We start from the raw sequence: 17,487 nt of genomic DNA on the forward strand, positions 1-17,487 counted from the left end.
CCTTCAGTCATAGGCTGATAAGACTCTTGTATCCTGGGCTTCCTCAAAATTCATATAATATTAAACATAATCTACATTAGGTTTTTAGATATACTTATTGCTTGTAGAAAAAGTTTTAAAACAAAATTGGAATAGTTGCCTGTCTCTATAATGATCCATTACTGTCTATTCCTAAAATATATGCTGCCTTCTGAACATATGTATTCATTTCTGCTAAATAGGTAATAAGGTTAATTTGTAGTTGACATGAATTAAAAGCACATGGAAAGCAAAAACAACAGAATGCCAGTAACTCCCTCTATCCACAGAAATATGTCCTGACTTTGCCAGCTCTTAGTTATATATAGATCCAGTTAGGAGAATTTGCAGAAATTTATACATATATGCCTAGATCTTTTAGAAAAATGTAAGAGTGCCTAATGATTTTATTTCTAATTTCGTGTTTGTCATCATAAGAAATTGTTGAGTTATTCCGATGGTTGTCAATTCAAGAGATAGATAGTGAATCTTTTGACTGTAGGTTTAGGAAATAGGACTTTAAAATTTTTTTTTAATTTTTATTTTTGTAGAGACAGGGTCTCACCAGTCTGTTTCCCAGGCTGGTCTTGAACTCTTGGGCTCAAATGATCCTCCTGCCTCAGACTCCCAATGTGCTGGGATTACAGGCATGAGCCACTGTGCCCAGCTGGAACCATACTTTTTTGAAGCCAGAATTCTAGCTGAAGTATAATTTAACAAATCCTTACTAAATATTTCTGCCTGTCCCTGAAGTACCAGTGTTCTGTGGGATTTCATTCCATCCCTGATACTCTTCTTTCTCGGTGCTAAAGATCAAACAAACAGTAAGGTTTATCTATAAGGCTATTCTTCATCTGATTCCTGCCTTCTTCTACCCCTCACCTCCCCACATTCCCTTTCTGTGCTGCAGCCCCACTGAACTATTTGCAGTTCCTCAAAAGCATCACACTTTTGAATATACTGTAACTTCGGCAAAGCCCTTACCTAATTGTCCATCTGCAGGACTGCCACTTCGCCTTCAGGATTCAGCCAAAAGGTTTCTCTGTGTGGCCTTCCTTGATGCCTTTGGGAAGGGATAACAAGCTGCCCCTCGGGTCATAGCCCTCACCAGCTGGGGTGTAACTGTCAGTATTTCTTTCTCCCACTCACTATGTGAGTTCTCTCCAGGACAAGCGCTATTTCTTGTTCATGTTGTTATAACTTAAACATCTAGTGTGTTACCTAGCTCTTAGATTTTTGTCATTTTCAGGTATTCGAGTATGCACTCTGGCCAACGCGTAGGGCATGATGCTATGGGCGCCACCCACTTTACATCTGATTGAGATTTAACGGATACTGAGTCTAGAGCTTTTTATCCTACTTGTCAGATTACATTCAAATGCTGAGTTTATGTTTGAGTGTGTGTTTGTGTGTCTATGTCTATGGTCATTGATTTTTTTTTTGTTCTTTTTTTTTTTAACAATGACTGTCTCTTCTTCAGTAGATAGAAAAGAGCATCTAGTCAGTAAGTTTCACTTACCCAACCCTTCTCGGCCACAGTAGAAGGAGTTATAGTAGGAATTTCCATTTGGAATTTTCTTTCTCCTAAACAGTGCTCAGGTACACAGTTTATTATGGCTGGAGACCATTAACAAACAGGTGTGATTACTTAATATGAAAAACTTTCTTCCAAACAACTGACTGCAAATTGACTTCCAGAATACAATCTCTTCCTAATTTGAAGATTATCTGCATGTGTGAAAAATGTCTCATTGTGAAACCATCTTGAGCTCAATGTAAGATCATCCATGCAGCAAATCACTATTGAACATCTATGTGTGTAACATAACTGTGCAAGTAATATATAGATAAAATCATATATTAGACATCAATTCTCTTTGTGTGTATACCCAACTATGTTGCGAGCATGATATTTGTGCAATGCAAATGTGCCAGTATCCAAAGCCTTATTTGCCAGGCATAGGAGGCCAATTGTGTCTGGTTCTTACTTGGCTTTCCAACTTCATCTCAAGGCCCTCACCACCCAGCATCTTGCAGGCTATCTACAGAGAACTCTACTTGTCATTTACAACTTCAGTTTACAGTTTCATGCTGGTGGCCGTCTACATGATGTTCTTCCTGTCTAGAATTCCTTCCCTATTTTTCTAGCGTTGGGGGAACTTCATTAAGTATTTACCAACCCAGGAAAGGTCAGGCATACAGAGTATGAGTTAGACAGCATCTACTGGCATCCCATGGTACCCAGAACTCACCTCCCTCAGATCACAGATCCCATGGTTCCATCCTGCCTCCCCCCCGATCCCTTCCATATTCCAGGGGAGGGGAGACAGGCTTCTCCCTGGAGGGGCCATTATGGGGCACAATGATTTGGTGAACAAGTGAATGGATGATAGGATCCAATTTGGAAATAATTCCGAAAATGGCAACTAAATCCGGGAGTGTGTGTGTGTGTGTGTGTGTGTGTGTGTTAAGAGACAGGGTCTCTCTCTGTTGCCCAGGCTGGAGTTCAGTGGCACAATCATAACAAACTGCAGCCTCAGCCTCCTGGGCTCAAGCCATCCTCCATCCTCAACCTCCCAAAGTGCTGGGATTACAGGTGTGAGCCACCACACCTGGCCTAAATCCATGAATTTGAATACAATTACAAGATAGAGAAATGTGGAGGAGAGGAGGAACCAAATATCTTCAACTAGAAATGCCCCTAGAGTTGGAGACAGAAAATCTAAGGAGGTAAGGTATAATAATAGAAAACAATCGAAACGATAGTTTTAAGGAGATGATGGTCAGTTCTGTGGGACTTTTAAGGGAGATGAAAGTCTGATGTAAGTTAGAAGGCCTAAGCCAGTAATAACTCTCCAAAATACCATCTAGACTCTTTCATCCAAGATAACTGTTAAGACTTGTTCAGTGTCTTCATTTACTGGACAGACAAAAATGAATACTTGTAGAGTTTTAAAACAGTTGAAAGCACCTAGAAAGAACTCAAGCACATTTTATAAAAATATTTAAAAGGCACACAAATTTATTTATCTGCAGGTCTTATTTGATTTAGCAGAGCACCAAATGTTCCAAAGGAAGAATAATATAGTGGTGATTATAATTGGAGTGCTTTTATAGATGTAAGGAATAAGAAAGCTCATGAGAACATTTTCTAGTTTGTTTATTTAAATAAGCAATGAATGTTGCCTTGAATCTCAAAAATGATAACTTATTTCCAGTCTGGTAGGCAGAGTAAAATAAGTCACATGTTTTTGAATTTCAACTGCAGAATTTCATTCTGTTTTGAGTTTTTAAACATGACCTTCAGAGAGTGAAAAGTTCAAACAAATTCATTTAATCTCAGCCCAACAGTTAGATATTAATATACCTCCAATAATTTTACTAATACTAATCCTGTATATTTCTTTGTAAAAAGAATAAACTTCTTCGTGTGTGTGTGTGTGTGTGTGTGTGTGTGTATTTTTCTGTTTTCACACTGCTATGAAAAACTGCCAAGCCTGAGTAATTTACAAAGGAAAGAGGTTTAATCGACTCACATTTCCGCAGGGCTGGGAAAGCCTCAGGAAACTTACAATCTTGCCAGAAGGGAAAGCAAACACATTCTTCTTCACGTGGCAGCAGGAGAGAGAAGTGCTGAGCAAAGGGAGAAAAGCGCCTTATAAAACCATCAGATCTCATGAGAACGCACTATCGGGAGAGCGACAGCATGGGGGTAACCACCCCCGTGATTCAGTTACCTCCCACAGAGTCCCTCTCACAACATGTAGGGATTATGGGAACTATGGAACTACAATTCAAGATGAGATTTGGGTGGGGACAAAGTCAAACCATATCATCGTGTGTGCACACACGCACATATACACATATATCACATATACACATATATACATATATAAAAAGAGATTTTTATTATGTGTGTATATATGTATTAAACGGTATATGAAGTATATTTCTGTACGCAAAAGTATAAAAACCAAGTGAATAATTCTGTTAAAAGACCACCTTTTCATTAATATTGTTTAAAACTTATGGAAGCTTCTTATAACTTGCTTGAAACTACTAAAGTTTAAAATGCTTGTCTTTTTCTCCTATTAATTAAATTTAATTTCTCTTTTTTAAAATATCTCATTCTGATCTTATAGAAGGTGGTCATTTGTGTAAGTTCAAATCTAGCCATCCCACCTAACAGCTCTGTTACCTTGTACAAGGTCAAGATCCTTTCCTTTAACCTTTTCAGTTTTCTTATTTGTAAAATGGGAATAGTAATAGAACCTCCTTTAAGATTGCGTGAGAACTAAATCAGATTATCTTTGTAATGTGCTTCGTATAGTGCTTGTCACATAGTAAAAATCTCTTTATTACTGGTGTCATATTAGTAACTATTACAGGTAAATTACCTTTTAGGAGTAAAAGACTTTCTGCTCTTCTCTAATTGTAAGAAAACAATTAAAATCCACTCCTTCTGCATCAAAAATTGCTTTAAGTAAAATGAAATTCCCAGAAAGAGGGGTAGTAATGTTGGCCTTGATATGTTCAGTTCTACTGTAATGTAAACATGGTTTACTTTTATATCCTAGATTCTAGCTGTTTCTGAAAGGAGTGGATATAAATATGAAGAGGATGCTGAGCAGGAAAAACTACGCCCAGGACAACAATGCATAGTTACCTTATAGAATACCTGTTGAATGTCAGGCAATGTGTTGGACAGCGAGATGTGAATACAAAACAGCCTCTGTAGAAAGGGATGTCACAGTCTAGTGTCATCCAAACAAGATGATAAAAGTAGATGAGGCCGGGCACAGTAGCTCACACCTGTAATCCCAGCACTTTGGGAGGCTGAAGCAGGAACATCACTTGAGCCCAGGAGTTTGAGACCCACTTCAGCAACATGACAAAAAACCCTCTCTACAAAAAATACAAAAATTAGCCGAGCATGGTGGCATGTGTCTGTAGTCCTAGCTACTCAGGAGGCTGAGGTGGGAGGATCACCTGAGCCCAGGAAGGTCAAGGCTGCAGTGAGCCATGATTTGTCACTGCACTACAGTCTGGAGTACAGAGTGAGACCCTGTCTGTAAAAATAAAAAATAAAAAAGTAGAGGGGACCAGAGAGACCACAGGAATGACTCCTATTCATGGTTGAGGAAAAAAGATCTGTGTAGTAGAAGTGATATTTTTAATGAGCTTTTGGATGGATGGATGGATGGATGGATGGATATTAATCAGATAAAAAATATAAGAAGTATAATTCCAAAAAAAATGAATAAACAACATAGAAGTGCACAAGAACATGATGCTTTGGGTTTTTGGGGGATTCCCTTTGGGGGTGCATAATTCGGTTGTGGTTGCTGGAGCTGAGAATAACTGAAACGGAAAAGGTGGGTGAACAGTCTTGGTTCACTGAATGCTTTCTAAAGAGTTTTACTGTATGCTGTAGGTTACCCAACAGCAGGCATTTGAGTTAACACCTTCCAGTTTTTTCCCTCTCTGTGTACTTCTGTTATTTTCTTAAATTGTTCATCAATTTTTAAGTTAATTTTCTTAAATAATTGTTGTAAAGTGTACATGCACCAATTAATCATTTTTCCCATTGCCGGGGGAACTCTTTCATTTGGAAGGAGTCAGAGAGAGCAGTCAGAGGTCTTACCTGCGAGAGTGATATCAAAAACGTTTGCGAGAGAAACCCATAATTTGTAGGAAAGAAGCTGGAATAGTGCTGGAGACAGGCGAAGACCAGTTAGGCAGGCTTTCTCTCTGGTCCAGGCAGGATATAATGATGACCTGCACTAAAGCAGTGGCACTAGGACTGTAGAAGACAGAATGTAAAGGAAACAGTAAGACCTCTTTTCTGTTACATCCCTCATGTGTTCCTCACTGGATAGTGTGGGTTTTTATCCTCATAAAAGCATGTCTCCGCCCATAAAGCCTGGGATCAGAAGTCTATAAATACAAGCTCAGCAAGAATTCAGCCAGAGCCAAGCTCTCTCACTCTGCAGACAAGCCTCAGTCTTTAGAAAATAGTTCAGCTTTATCCAGAATTCAAGATCTACCTCTCCAGGAAAGGTAGAACAAGAGGATACTTTGCTAAATTTAGTCAAACCTAGAGAAACACAGGCGGTTAGTTTGTAAATTTGGTAACAGTACATCCTGTGAAATAATGTTCACATCCAAGAATAAAGGAATCCCATAAGGGAGAACCAGAAGGTTCTGTTGCCCACTGGATTTCTTCTGTACATTCACTCAGATTTCGTGCCTGTTACTGTCAGTTTCTTAGGACTTCAGTGCGATCTTTTTAGAATTACCAAAATATTACCAAGAGTTTATATAATACCTCATTCAGAAGAGTCATATTTTATTCTCAGACAAAAATCAGTGCTATCCAAGTGGAAGGGATTTAAAGTACTTAACCTGCATAGAAAGCTGGCTTGCCTAAGAACTCTTGAAAAGTTCAGTGATTTTGCCCTTTTGTAATTATTAAAACATAAGGCAATGTGCCATGCTCTAGCATAGCACAGTGGTCTCTCTCTAATGGGTTTTGTGGCCTTAACCTCTTTTTAAAAAAAAAAAAAAAATAGAAAACAGAGATTTGTAAACTACCAGGATGATCAGAAAGCCAGTGCAGAAGCTAAAAAATAAAGAAAATAATATTTTTTAGACTCTCAATAGTGGATATGGGAGTTGACTATCACAAGCATTATATTTATTTTAAGGAATTGAATTAGGTGGCTTAGTCATTTGATGAAGAGTCCTGGGGTCCGTGAACACACCAGGGAAGACCAGACCACTTCTTGTGTTTATTCCCTGGACATAGTAAACACAGGCCATCCCTTTTTTCTCCTCCAAACCCAGTCACACTTGAGGCCTTGCCATTGACTCTTTAGGGCTAATTTGAGTCTTTTTTTTGTTTTTTAACTTGTCATTCTATTTTTTTTCTATTTTTTTTTTTACTATTATACTTTAAGTTCTGAGATACATGTGCAGAATGTGCAGGTTTATTACGTAGGTACACACGTGCCATGGTGGTTTGCTGCATCCCTCAACCCATCATCTGCATTAGGTATTTCTCCTAATGCTGTCCCTAATTTGAGTCTTGACCTCTCCATATTTCCAGTTTGGTGTTGACATCATAAGGATTGGGCCAGGGCTCTGTGTGTATTTCCCCTTAAGAATTACATTGTGGTAAAGCAGATGACCGGAACAAAGTGACCTTAGCCATTGTCTCTGTTGTCTGCATTATAAAGCAATTGTCATGATGAAAATTTAATAGTTGTTTTTTAGGGACCCATTCTCCTCATCAGGAATTTCCCTGATTTTTCTTGTTTTTTTTTTTTTTTTTTTTTTTTTCAGATCCTTCTTGGGCCTACTTGTATGACCCCAAGTCAGACAATGCTGAACTAAGGGAATCCCCTATTGCTTAAATTTGCAGTTGCTAGGTTTTTTAGGGAAGAGGAGTGTAGGCTAATATGTGAATATTAACTCCACGAGGGCAGCCATTGGATCTAGCTCATTAGTAGCTGTGTCTCTACGAGTTAGCAGAATACATTGCAATAATATTAATAGATAATCAACAAATATATCTTGAATCGAATGAATAAACACAAACAAAATGAATGAAGGTGCATTCTTTGGCTTTTGTTAGCTAAGGCACCAATCACTGACCACTTCAAAATATTGCTGCTTATAATAATGAAGGTTTACTTCTTACTTAAGTTATAAGTCAGCTGTAGTCTGTCAGTGACTCAGTTCCTGATCCATATGTCTTCTTCGTTTCAGGATCCAGGCAGATAAACTTCCCATCTGGAGCAGGCCATTCTCCTGGCAGAAGGGGAAAGGGGGATTAGTGGAAGGGTGGAAACACATTAGATAGAGTTCTTGAAGCGGCTGCTTTTCACAGCTACTTACATTGCATTGGCCAAAGCCAGTCAGACAGCCAAGCCTTACAGTGTGGTTGGGAAAGTAAACCCTGACCCCAGAGAGATACTGTGGGAGTGTGGGTGTGTGTTCTGCTTTCAGACAAAGGGCAGTGAATCACTGAGGGCAGTAACACAATCTACCACAGAAGGGAGTTACAAGTTTTCAGAAATTGTAGGTTGTGGTTCTCAGTCTTAGCAGAATTGCCTTGTAGCTTAGTCTAAAAATAAGATAAAAAAAATCCTATCTAAAATTATTTATGTTGTATATATCAAAGTATTTTGCTGAAACCTGCTTTATTTTACACAGGCTTTTCTGGAGTATAAATAATAGTATAAAATGACATGAGGAAAAGTAGTAAAGTAGTGCTAAATTTCATGGTTAAGATTGTTAGTAAAGAGGTACCTGGAGATGAGAAAACTGGTCATGTGTACTTTTTTCTCTGACTTTTGACGCGAGTCAAGCAGCTGCCATTTTGTTTCTTTAAATATATCTTCACTGTTTCTTATTTTTTCAAATCCCAAGGCAAGACATTTTTCTCTAAACTTAAATTTTTTAAAAATACTAATATTCATTGAGCTCTACATATGCCAGTCACTGTGGTGAGCCCTCAAGTCCCTTTATTGCATTTGGTCTTTTTAATAGTCTTATTATTATGATTACAGTTGTAAACGAGGTTATGTGGAGGTCCCACAGCTAATACTAGGGAGAGCTAAGGTGTCATCTCACAGTCTGATCTCTTAACCACTACACCATACTGATTCTGACCTTAATTTTTTTCCTCTTCTTCCCTGTTTCTCCTTTGTAACCTTGAAAGGATAGATGAACACATGCTCATAAAAACCCATGTATGCGCTCATAAAATGCATGTGTATTGGCAGGCTTGATCTCTCAAGTAGGACTGTCTGTGACACGTCTTAGATAGGTGAGGCCATATAAGCCAACTAGCATTTGACAAGTAGAGTGTGGAAAAAGCAAATGATTGTTTGGAGACTAATGTTAGTAATGTTAGTATATCTAGGAGTACTAGAATGGAATTGGGAAAAAATTAGAAAATACACCAAAGGACCTAATACTAAATCCTTTGCAGAGCATAGAGACTCTAATTATATATTAAAAAGTATCTGCTTACAAAAATTATAAATATAGATAGTAGTTATTTCTTTCTTTTTAAAATTCTTTATAAGAACCAGATACACTTGTTATTTTAGATTGACAGGAGTCCTCTTTTCAATATTTATACCATGTACAGGTATTGGATTATGACATTTCTTGGATTTTTTTGGAAATTAGAAGTTACCCTATTTTTTAAAATACGTTTACAATTAATCAGTTAATTCCACATTTGATGTTACGTTAATCACAGAAATGATTTTATGAGTACCTCCCTTTATGTAGTAATCACATCTGACCTGTCTTCAGTCTTCCTTTGATGTCCTTCCAAAATTAGGTCAAATACAATGCTACCTTCTCTTTGAACTCCTAGCTCTTAACGCTGATCTGAATTTTTTCCCCCACAACCTGATGGTCTTTGCTTTGACTTCATAGTTTCGTCACTTGTCATTTGCTTCACACAGTAGTAATTCCTGTTATGCTAGACTGCAAGCCTGTGGAGGGACACGGACCACATGGTACTCATTTGTATGTCTCTTGTATTTCAGTGAGGTGTTTTTTAATTTAATCTAGCAATGCTGCTCTATATGTTATTTAAGATCCTTCCTTCTCTGCCTCAAGTAGGGCCATTCATTTCTGCCACCTGTCCAACTTATTACCCAGTTAACCCCCTGCCTTCATAAGTCTTGGCCTCCCTGAGCTTGACTGCTTAGGGTTGTTTCTTTGCACAGGAAAGATACGTTAATTTTTGTCCAACTTTCAAATGGTTATATCCCCCGTTTCCATGTGTTGAAAATGTAGTCTGTAAATGGAAACTTACAAACAAGTGTTTGTTTGATCCCATGAATTCATTGGGATCTGCTTGTGGTTTTGTAAATTGTAACCCTCTCTTAATTCTTTCATTCTTTGTGTTTCCAAATTGCAGGGCCTTAAAGCGGCTGACAATGACCCCACAGCTCCACCATATGACTCCCTGTTAGTGTTTGACTATGAAGGCAGTGGCTCCACTGCTGGGTCCTTGAGCTCCCTTAATTCCTCAAGTAGTGGTGGTGAGCAGGACTATGATTACCTGAACGACTGGGGGCCACGGTTCAAGAAACTTGCTGACATGTATGGTGGAGGTGATGACTGAACTTCAGGGTGAACTTGGTTTTTGGACAAGTACAAACAATTTCAACTGATATTCCCAAAAAGCATACAGAAGCTAGGCTTTAACTTTGTAGTCTACTAGCACAGTGCTTGCTGGAGGCTTTGGCATAGGCTGCAAACCAATTTGGGCTCAGAGGGAATATCAGTGATCCATACTGTTTGGAAAAACACTGAGCTCAGTTACACTTGAATTTTACAGTACAGAAGCACTGGGATTTTATGTGCCTTTTTGTACCTTTTTCAGATTGGAATTAGTTTTCTGTTTAAGGCTTTAATGGTACTGATTTCTGAAACGATAAGTAAAAGACAAAATATTTTGTGGTGGGAGCAGTAAGTTAAACCATGATATGCTTCAACACGCTTTTGTTACATTGCATTTGCTTTTATTAAAATACAAAATTAAACAAACAAAAAAAACTCATGGAGCGATTTTATTATCTTGGGGGATGAGACCATGAGATTGGAAAATGTACATTACTTCTAGTTTTAGACTTTAGTTTTTTGTTTTGTTTTTTTTTCACTAAAATCTTAAAACTTACTCAGCTGGTTGCAAATAAAGGGAGTTTTCATATCACCAATTTGTAGCAAAATTGAATTTTTTCATAAACTAGAATGTTAGACACATTTTGGTCTTAATCCATGTACACTTTTTTATTTCTGTATTTTTCCACTTCACTGTAAAAATAGTATGTGTACATAATGTTTTATTGGCATAGTCTATGGAGAAGTGCAGAAACTTCAGAACATGTGTATGTATTATTTGGACTATGGATTCAGGTTTTTTGCATGTTTATATCTTTCGTTATGGATAAAGTATTTACAAAACAAAGTGACATTTGATTCAATTGTTGAGCTGTAGTTAGAATACTCAGTTTTTAATTTTTTTAATTTTTTTATTTTTTATTTTCTTTTTGGTTTGGGGAGGGAGAAAGTTCTTAGCACAAATGTTTTACATAATTAATTTGTACCAAAAAAAAAAAAAAAAAAAGGAAAGAAAAGAAAGGGGTGGCCTGACACTGGTGGCACTACTGTGTGTTTTTTTTTTAAAAAAATGGAAAAAAAAAAGCTTTTAAACTGGAGAGACTTCTGACAACAGCTTTGCCTCTGTATTGTGTACCAGAATATAAATGATACACCTCTGACCCCAGCGTTCTGAATAAAATGCTAATTTTGGATCTGGTGACTGGTTTGAACTTTTTCTTTTCTACTTGAGCTGCTTTGAATGTTGCAAAAATCCCAAGTACTGGAGAACAACAGTACAAAAAGTATGTATTTGTTCTTGCACTATTCACCATTGAAACACGTAGCATGGCAACCATGTACGGTGTGCAGCAGAGAGAATCATTTTGGACCTTCCCATCATCATAGAAGAAAAACATCAAGTGATTCAGGAATAGACCCTACTGGTGGTGATAGAAAAATCACATCCTTTACCTTCAGTGAACTTCAGTGTTAATTCTTAATATATTAACTCATGTTTTAATTTGTTTCTGCTCAAGCTAATTGTTCTGTTGACTGACAGGCCTTTCCCATTAGAGCCACCACCATAAGGGAAACTTCAGTAAAGTGGGTTATAGGACTGAACCTGGAAACTGCAGTGGACACCTGGAATTCTTGTGCAATTCATTGAAGCCATTGTTTTATGTACTTTAGTGAAACACACTTAGATTTGACTGGCCTTTATCCACTGACTTGATCATTTGCTTCAGTTTGGTTGCAGAGGGCAACAAAAGGAAACAATCTTGCTAAATTTTGTAAAATTGTTTATGTATCTTACTGATTCATTCTGAATTTTAAGAGGTAAAGGAATTGTCCACTTGTATTTATCTGTTTGTTTCTTAATCATCACACCATATAGTCTTATACTGTACACATTGAAAACACTTATATAATATACCTCCTCTAATTAACTCTATATTTTTTGCTTAACATGAAGGTTATTTTATATTAGACAGTGAAATTTACTTTTCTATTGATTCACTTTGTAGGCAATACTTTCTTGTTACTTTTCTAATCATTAAATACCAGAGCTTGCCTCTGGGAATTTCCATAATGAAACTTACTAATTTGCTAATCGGAATAGTCTTTTCTAAAATTGATTCTTAGACTGTGCCTCCATGCTGTTGTACATCCAAATGAAACTGAACTATATTTTCAGATTCATACATCATAACACTTAATGTTTACACCATTTAGATAAACACTGTTTAAATGATTTTCTTATGGTTGATGCACAATTCACAGGCCATATCTAGTGTGTAGATATATATATAAACTTTAAGTGTTTGTAAGGTTTTATATATACACAATCAATAAATGTAAATGTTAATTTTTGTAGGCATAATACACAACTGTATTTTCTTTGTAAAAACATTCTTTTTATATAAAAAAAAAAACTAGGAAACTAATAAAAAATGGAAACCCCCTGCCATGCTACAGAAGGAACTTCTGTTTAGCTGGTTGATGTAGTTTCTAGTCCTTCCAAAAAGCATTTTTACACACACGTCCATAATGATTTTCTTTTGTTTTTATGAAAATGAGATTGTACATTATGTATTATTCTGTAAGTTGCCTTTTTTTCACTGAGTATATCTTGGTAATTTTTCCATATTAGTATATATGTACACCTACCTCATTCTTTTTAACTGCTACATAGTATTCCATAATATGAACATAATAGTTTTATTGAACCATTTCCTAATTAATTTGTTGTTTCCAATTTTTTTGCTATTAAAAACAATGCCACAGTAAACATCTTGTGCATGTCTCTTTGCATGGGAATATTTCTCTAATACGAGTAGAGTCTTCGAGATGGAATTGCTGGATTAAAGAATGTGGAGATAAGTTAATTAAATATGGCTGAAATTATAAATGTTTTAGCATGCTTAAAAGTGCCTTTTAGCTGAAAGAAGACAAGGCTTTCTAAAAGCCAGCAACTTCCTCCTCTGGCAAAAGGATTTTATGCAGCTCAAAATAGTAACCACAAAATGTAAGACAATCTAGCCAGGGCCGCCTTCTTTTTTCTTTGGAAGTTAGCCTTTGAGTCAGGCCACAATACTAGTTTTAAGTATTCTGTAAAATGACTGTAACCATGTGACGTAATAAAACCTCCAAAACTATACATTTATCAACATGGTTTATGGATCCCATCCAGAAACATGTTTTTCTAGGCCATTCCTGGTAATTTGGATCTCTTCTGCAATATTGCTAATAAAAAACATGCATACAGAGTGTTAGTACCCCCATGAAATGGTTATTTTCCATGATAAGAGTATGTGCAGTTTACATTTTAGTAAGATGTTGCCAAATTTCTCTAAGTAAAAACTATGCCAATTTACACTCCTACCAGCCTGTGTACAAAAATATATTTACACTCATCCCCAATGGTCCTGGACATCACACACATTTAAAAGTTTTGCCATTATGATAGGCAACAAAAGACACCTCATGTTAACAATTAGACTTTTCTGATTACTAATGAGGGGATTGGAGATTTTTTTTCTTATGCTTATTAGCCATTTGTGTTTCTTTGAATTATGTATTTTCTTTTCCCTGTTATTTGCATTTTTCTAATTAGTTAGAGCTTATATGCATTTTTTCGTGATCTTTTGCTAGTCTAGTAAATTTTCTTACAGAAATTTATAGCAAGTTTCATTTTTATGTGGTTCTATGTTTGACTAGATTTTTGAGAAGGTCTTAACACCTTTAAACTGTAAAATTATTATTCCATATTGTTCTCTTCCCATTATTTTGCATTTATCTCTTTAATCCACCTAGAAATGATTTTGTGTGATGCAGAAATCTAACTTTCTAAAAAATTTCTAGATAAAGGTCTGTTTTCCAAACACTACTTGTTAAAAACTTCAATCTAAACCCAACCATGTGGAATGCATTCTTTGCCATATACACACTTATATCACATACACTTACATCACTTGTATCTGTTTTCCAAATGCCACTTGTTAAAAACTTCAGTATAAACCCAACCATGTGGAATGCATTCTTTACCGTATACACACTTATATCACATACAGTTATATCACTTATATCTGTTTTCCAAACACTACTTCTTAAAAACTTCAATATAAACCCAACCATGTGGAATGCATTCTTTACCGTATACACACTTATATCACATACAGTTATATCACTTATATCTGTTTTCCAAACACTACTTCTTAAAAACTTCAATATAAACCCAACCATGTGGAATGCATTCTTTACCGTATGCACATTTATATCACATACACTTATATCACATATACTTACATCACATATATCACATACTTACATCACATATACTTACATCATATACACGTATCACGTATACTTACATATATCACATATACTTAACATCATATACACATATCACATATACTTACATCACATATGCTTATATCACATACTTACATCACAGTTGTCATATAAGCATGTGTTTGTTTCCGGATCTTTTATTCTATTCCATTGATCTTTAAATTCCTCTACAATATTCAATTTTTACACTAAATTGTCAGTTCTGAACAAGCCACTTAAAATTTCTTGTGTTTTTTCACATTTTCTCTTGTGCATAAATTGTAGAATTATATTGTGAAGTTCCATAACAAATTTTATTCAAAATTTGATTGAATTGTGAAAAGCTAACAGTTTCATTTACTATTCTATCCAATACTGTAATATTATTCTCACTTTTCACACTGTATGTACTTTCATGGAATTTCACTAAATATCTCATCTTATTACACTCTGATAATTTTCATTGCTATTATGAGTGGGCTCTACTTTTCATAGCATTTTTTCTAGTGACACTTTACTGCTCTGCTGGAAATTTATCAACTTTTATTGTTACTCTCTTATTTTACTGTTGTGTTACTTTTAATAGCTTTTTGGCGATTCTCTTGGATTTTCCTGACAATCATAACTGCAATTAATGACAGTTTTTTCCTTTTTCCAAGATGAATAGTATTTTTTTTCTGTACCGTTAGTAGCAGTGATCATTACAAGCATTGTTTTATTATTCCTGACTATAGTAGGAAGGCTTTGTATGGTTCACGATTATGCATAGCATTTTGTATAGATACAAGTTTATACTTCACTTACTTTGAGATTTTATGTGTACATGTTGAATTTTATAAGATACACTTTCTTCATCTACATAGATGATTGTGTATTAGCCCATTAATAGAGTGAATTACATCATTAATGCCATTAGATTTTCTAATATTGAATTGAACTTTCCTGGAATAAACCTACTTGGTCATAATGTTATTCTTTTAATGGGTTGATGTATTTTATTTGCTGCTATATTACTTAGGAATTTTAAGTTATATGTGGTTATCTTATACTTTGTTTTTTCAATATTTTTGCTCAGTGTTAGGCTTATGCTAGCCTAAAATAAGTAATTAGGAAGATTGCCATTTTTCCTATGCTCTGGATTATATACAGCACAATGAACTCTCCATTAAAAATTCTCGAATTCTCCTATAATTTTACCATTTTCGGGATAGGTTTTCTTCAGTAGGAATGGGTATAATTCAGATGTTTCACTTATTTTTGAACAATTTTCACAATTTACATTTTCCTGAAAAGTCTCTTGCAGAATCTAGCTTTTAAAAAATGTATCAATAGAAAATTGCATACAGTATTATCTTCATAAAATCTGTATCATACCTTAGATTATGTTTTCTTTCTCCCTTTCTTCTTTTTTCTTTTACTTTTTTCTTCATCAGGGTAGTCAAATATATTATTCTGTTAAAAGAACCAGCGTTATATTTATTGATACAGAGTATTTATTCATTTGGTTATTGGGTACACATTTCTCCAAGCCTATTAATTTGTTTTTCAAATACTAGTGTTTTACTTACATTTGGTTTATCAGTTCTTGAAAGGGATTTATTAACATTTCCCGTGAGCTTTTTGGATGTATTTCCAGACCATGATGATATGTGCTCAAAACTTGGATTGCAACTTTTACCAGTCCTTGCTCGGTAATTTTCAGTACCCTCAGTTCTAAATTCCACATTATTCCGTATTAATATAGCCATACCTGCTTTCTTTTGTTGATTTTTTGTTTGTTAGCCAAATATGTGTGTGATTTTAGTCTGATGTAGCATGTCCATCTCTTCATTGTTAATAACTTGAATAATTTTTCCTTCTACATTTTAAACAACATGTATGTTCTAAAACTTTTATTTCAATGCCATTTTCAAACAGACACTGTAACAGTGGATTGGTAAAACATCAGTTCAGACAATGATTTGATTTTTGCAGTTTACGTCCTTTTAAGCCAGTAACAATCCTGCATTTTGAGTTGTGACCTCAATAAACTAGGCTCTCACTGGTTGTTCCCACAGCTCTTCAGGGTATCGCCAGGTCACCAGCGTGTTAATAGACCCTGATGATATTAAAAAGAAGAGACATTCAACAACCAGGCTCCTTTTCCCTCTCATGTTTACCTCATTATAGCTTTATGTTTTGATTTAAAAGTTTTTCCTCATTGGGGGGAGAAAGTATCATTTTCATATTCAAAGGAAAAATTGGAAGACTAACTCATAAGGAAAACTGGAAGACCTAAGAATTCATGTGATCCTGAACTGTCACTTTTTTGACTAACAAGATGACTTTGAGATCATACAAATATAAACTACCTGACAGTTATTATCACCATATCCTTAGCAACAACAAGCAAACAGCAAAAAAAAAAAACAAAAAAACAAAACTTCCTTCCTGGAAAGTATCAGTTGATTGACCCCCATTATGAAAGGACTCAAAGGGGAGAAAGCAAGAGCACTTCTCTGTCTTTTTTATAATGCAGCAAATTCAGTCTTACGGGTCTTGCTTTTTCATTGCTCATCAGTACTTCTGTAAGGTTTGTAGTAAAAGCTCATACATCACCATTTTTTCTGCTTCTTAGCCAGCCTAGTTAAGCACTGGGGGGGGTGGAAAAAGAGATGATGCTACAGCGGCTAAAACAAGTTTGAGAGAGATTATTTGTATATTTAAAGCAATTCCAATACCTTTAATTTCTAGTACAACAAATGGATGTGCTAACGATAGGTACAACTTAAAATCTGAGAATATATTTTTTATGATTGTTTTAGCAAAAACTAAGTCTACATGAGAATTACAGTTTTTTTTAGACAGGGTCTTGCTGTGGCACCCAAGCTGGAGTGCAGTGGCATGATGATAGCTCACTGCAGCCTCAAACTTCTTGGGCTCAAGACATCCTCATACCTCAGGCTCCTGAGTAGCTGGGACTAGGGTGTGCCTGGCTTTTGTTTAGTCCCTGGCTTTTTTTTTTTT

At 35.7% G+C, this 17,487-nt stretch overlaps 1 protein-coding gene across 3 annotated transcripts in view; it reads left to right on the forward strand.

The window, feature by feature from the left end:
• CDH2 (cadherin 2) overlaps positions 1-17,487 on the forward strand; it is a 253,945-nt gene that overhangs the window by 225,317 nt on the left and 11,141 nt on the right. For 2 of the 3 annotated variants that reach the window (XM_055235439.2, XM_055235440.2), the window contains one exon: positions 9,965-11,371. The exons of the other annotated variant lie outside the window; for it this stretch is intronic. In XM_055235439.2, the coding sequence (XP_055091414.1) occupies positions 9,965-10,171 (207 nt within the window). In that variant the 3' untranslated portion in view covers positions 10,172-11,371. Of the gene's footprint in view, positions 1-9,964; positions 11,372-17,487 lie in introns of those variants that run through there. 3 annotated transcript variants of the gene reach the window in all.

This window comes from Symphalangus syndactylus, chromosome 1 (genome assembly GCF_028878055.3).
Source record: "Symphalangus syndactylus isolate Jambi chromosome 1, NHGRI_mSymSyn1-v2.1_pri, whole genome shotgun sequence".
NCBI lineage: Eukaryota > Metazoa > Chordata > Mammalia > Primates > Hylobatidae > Symphalangus > Symphalangus syndactylus.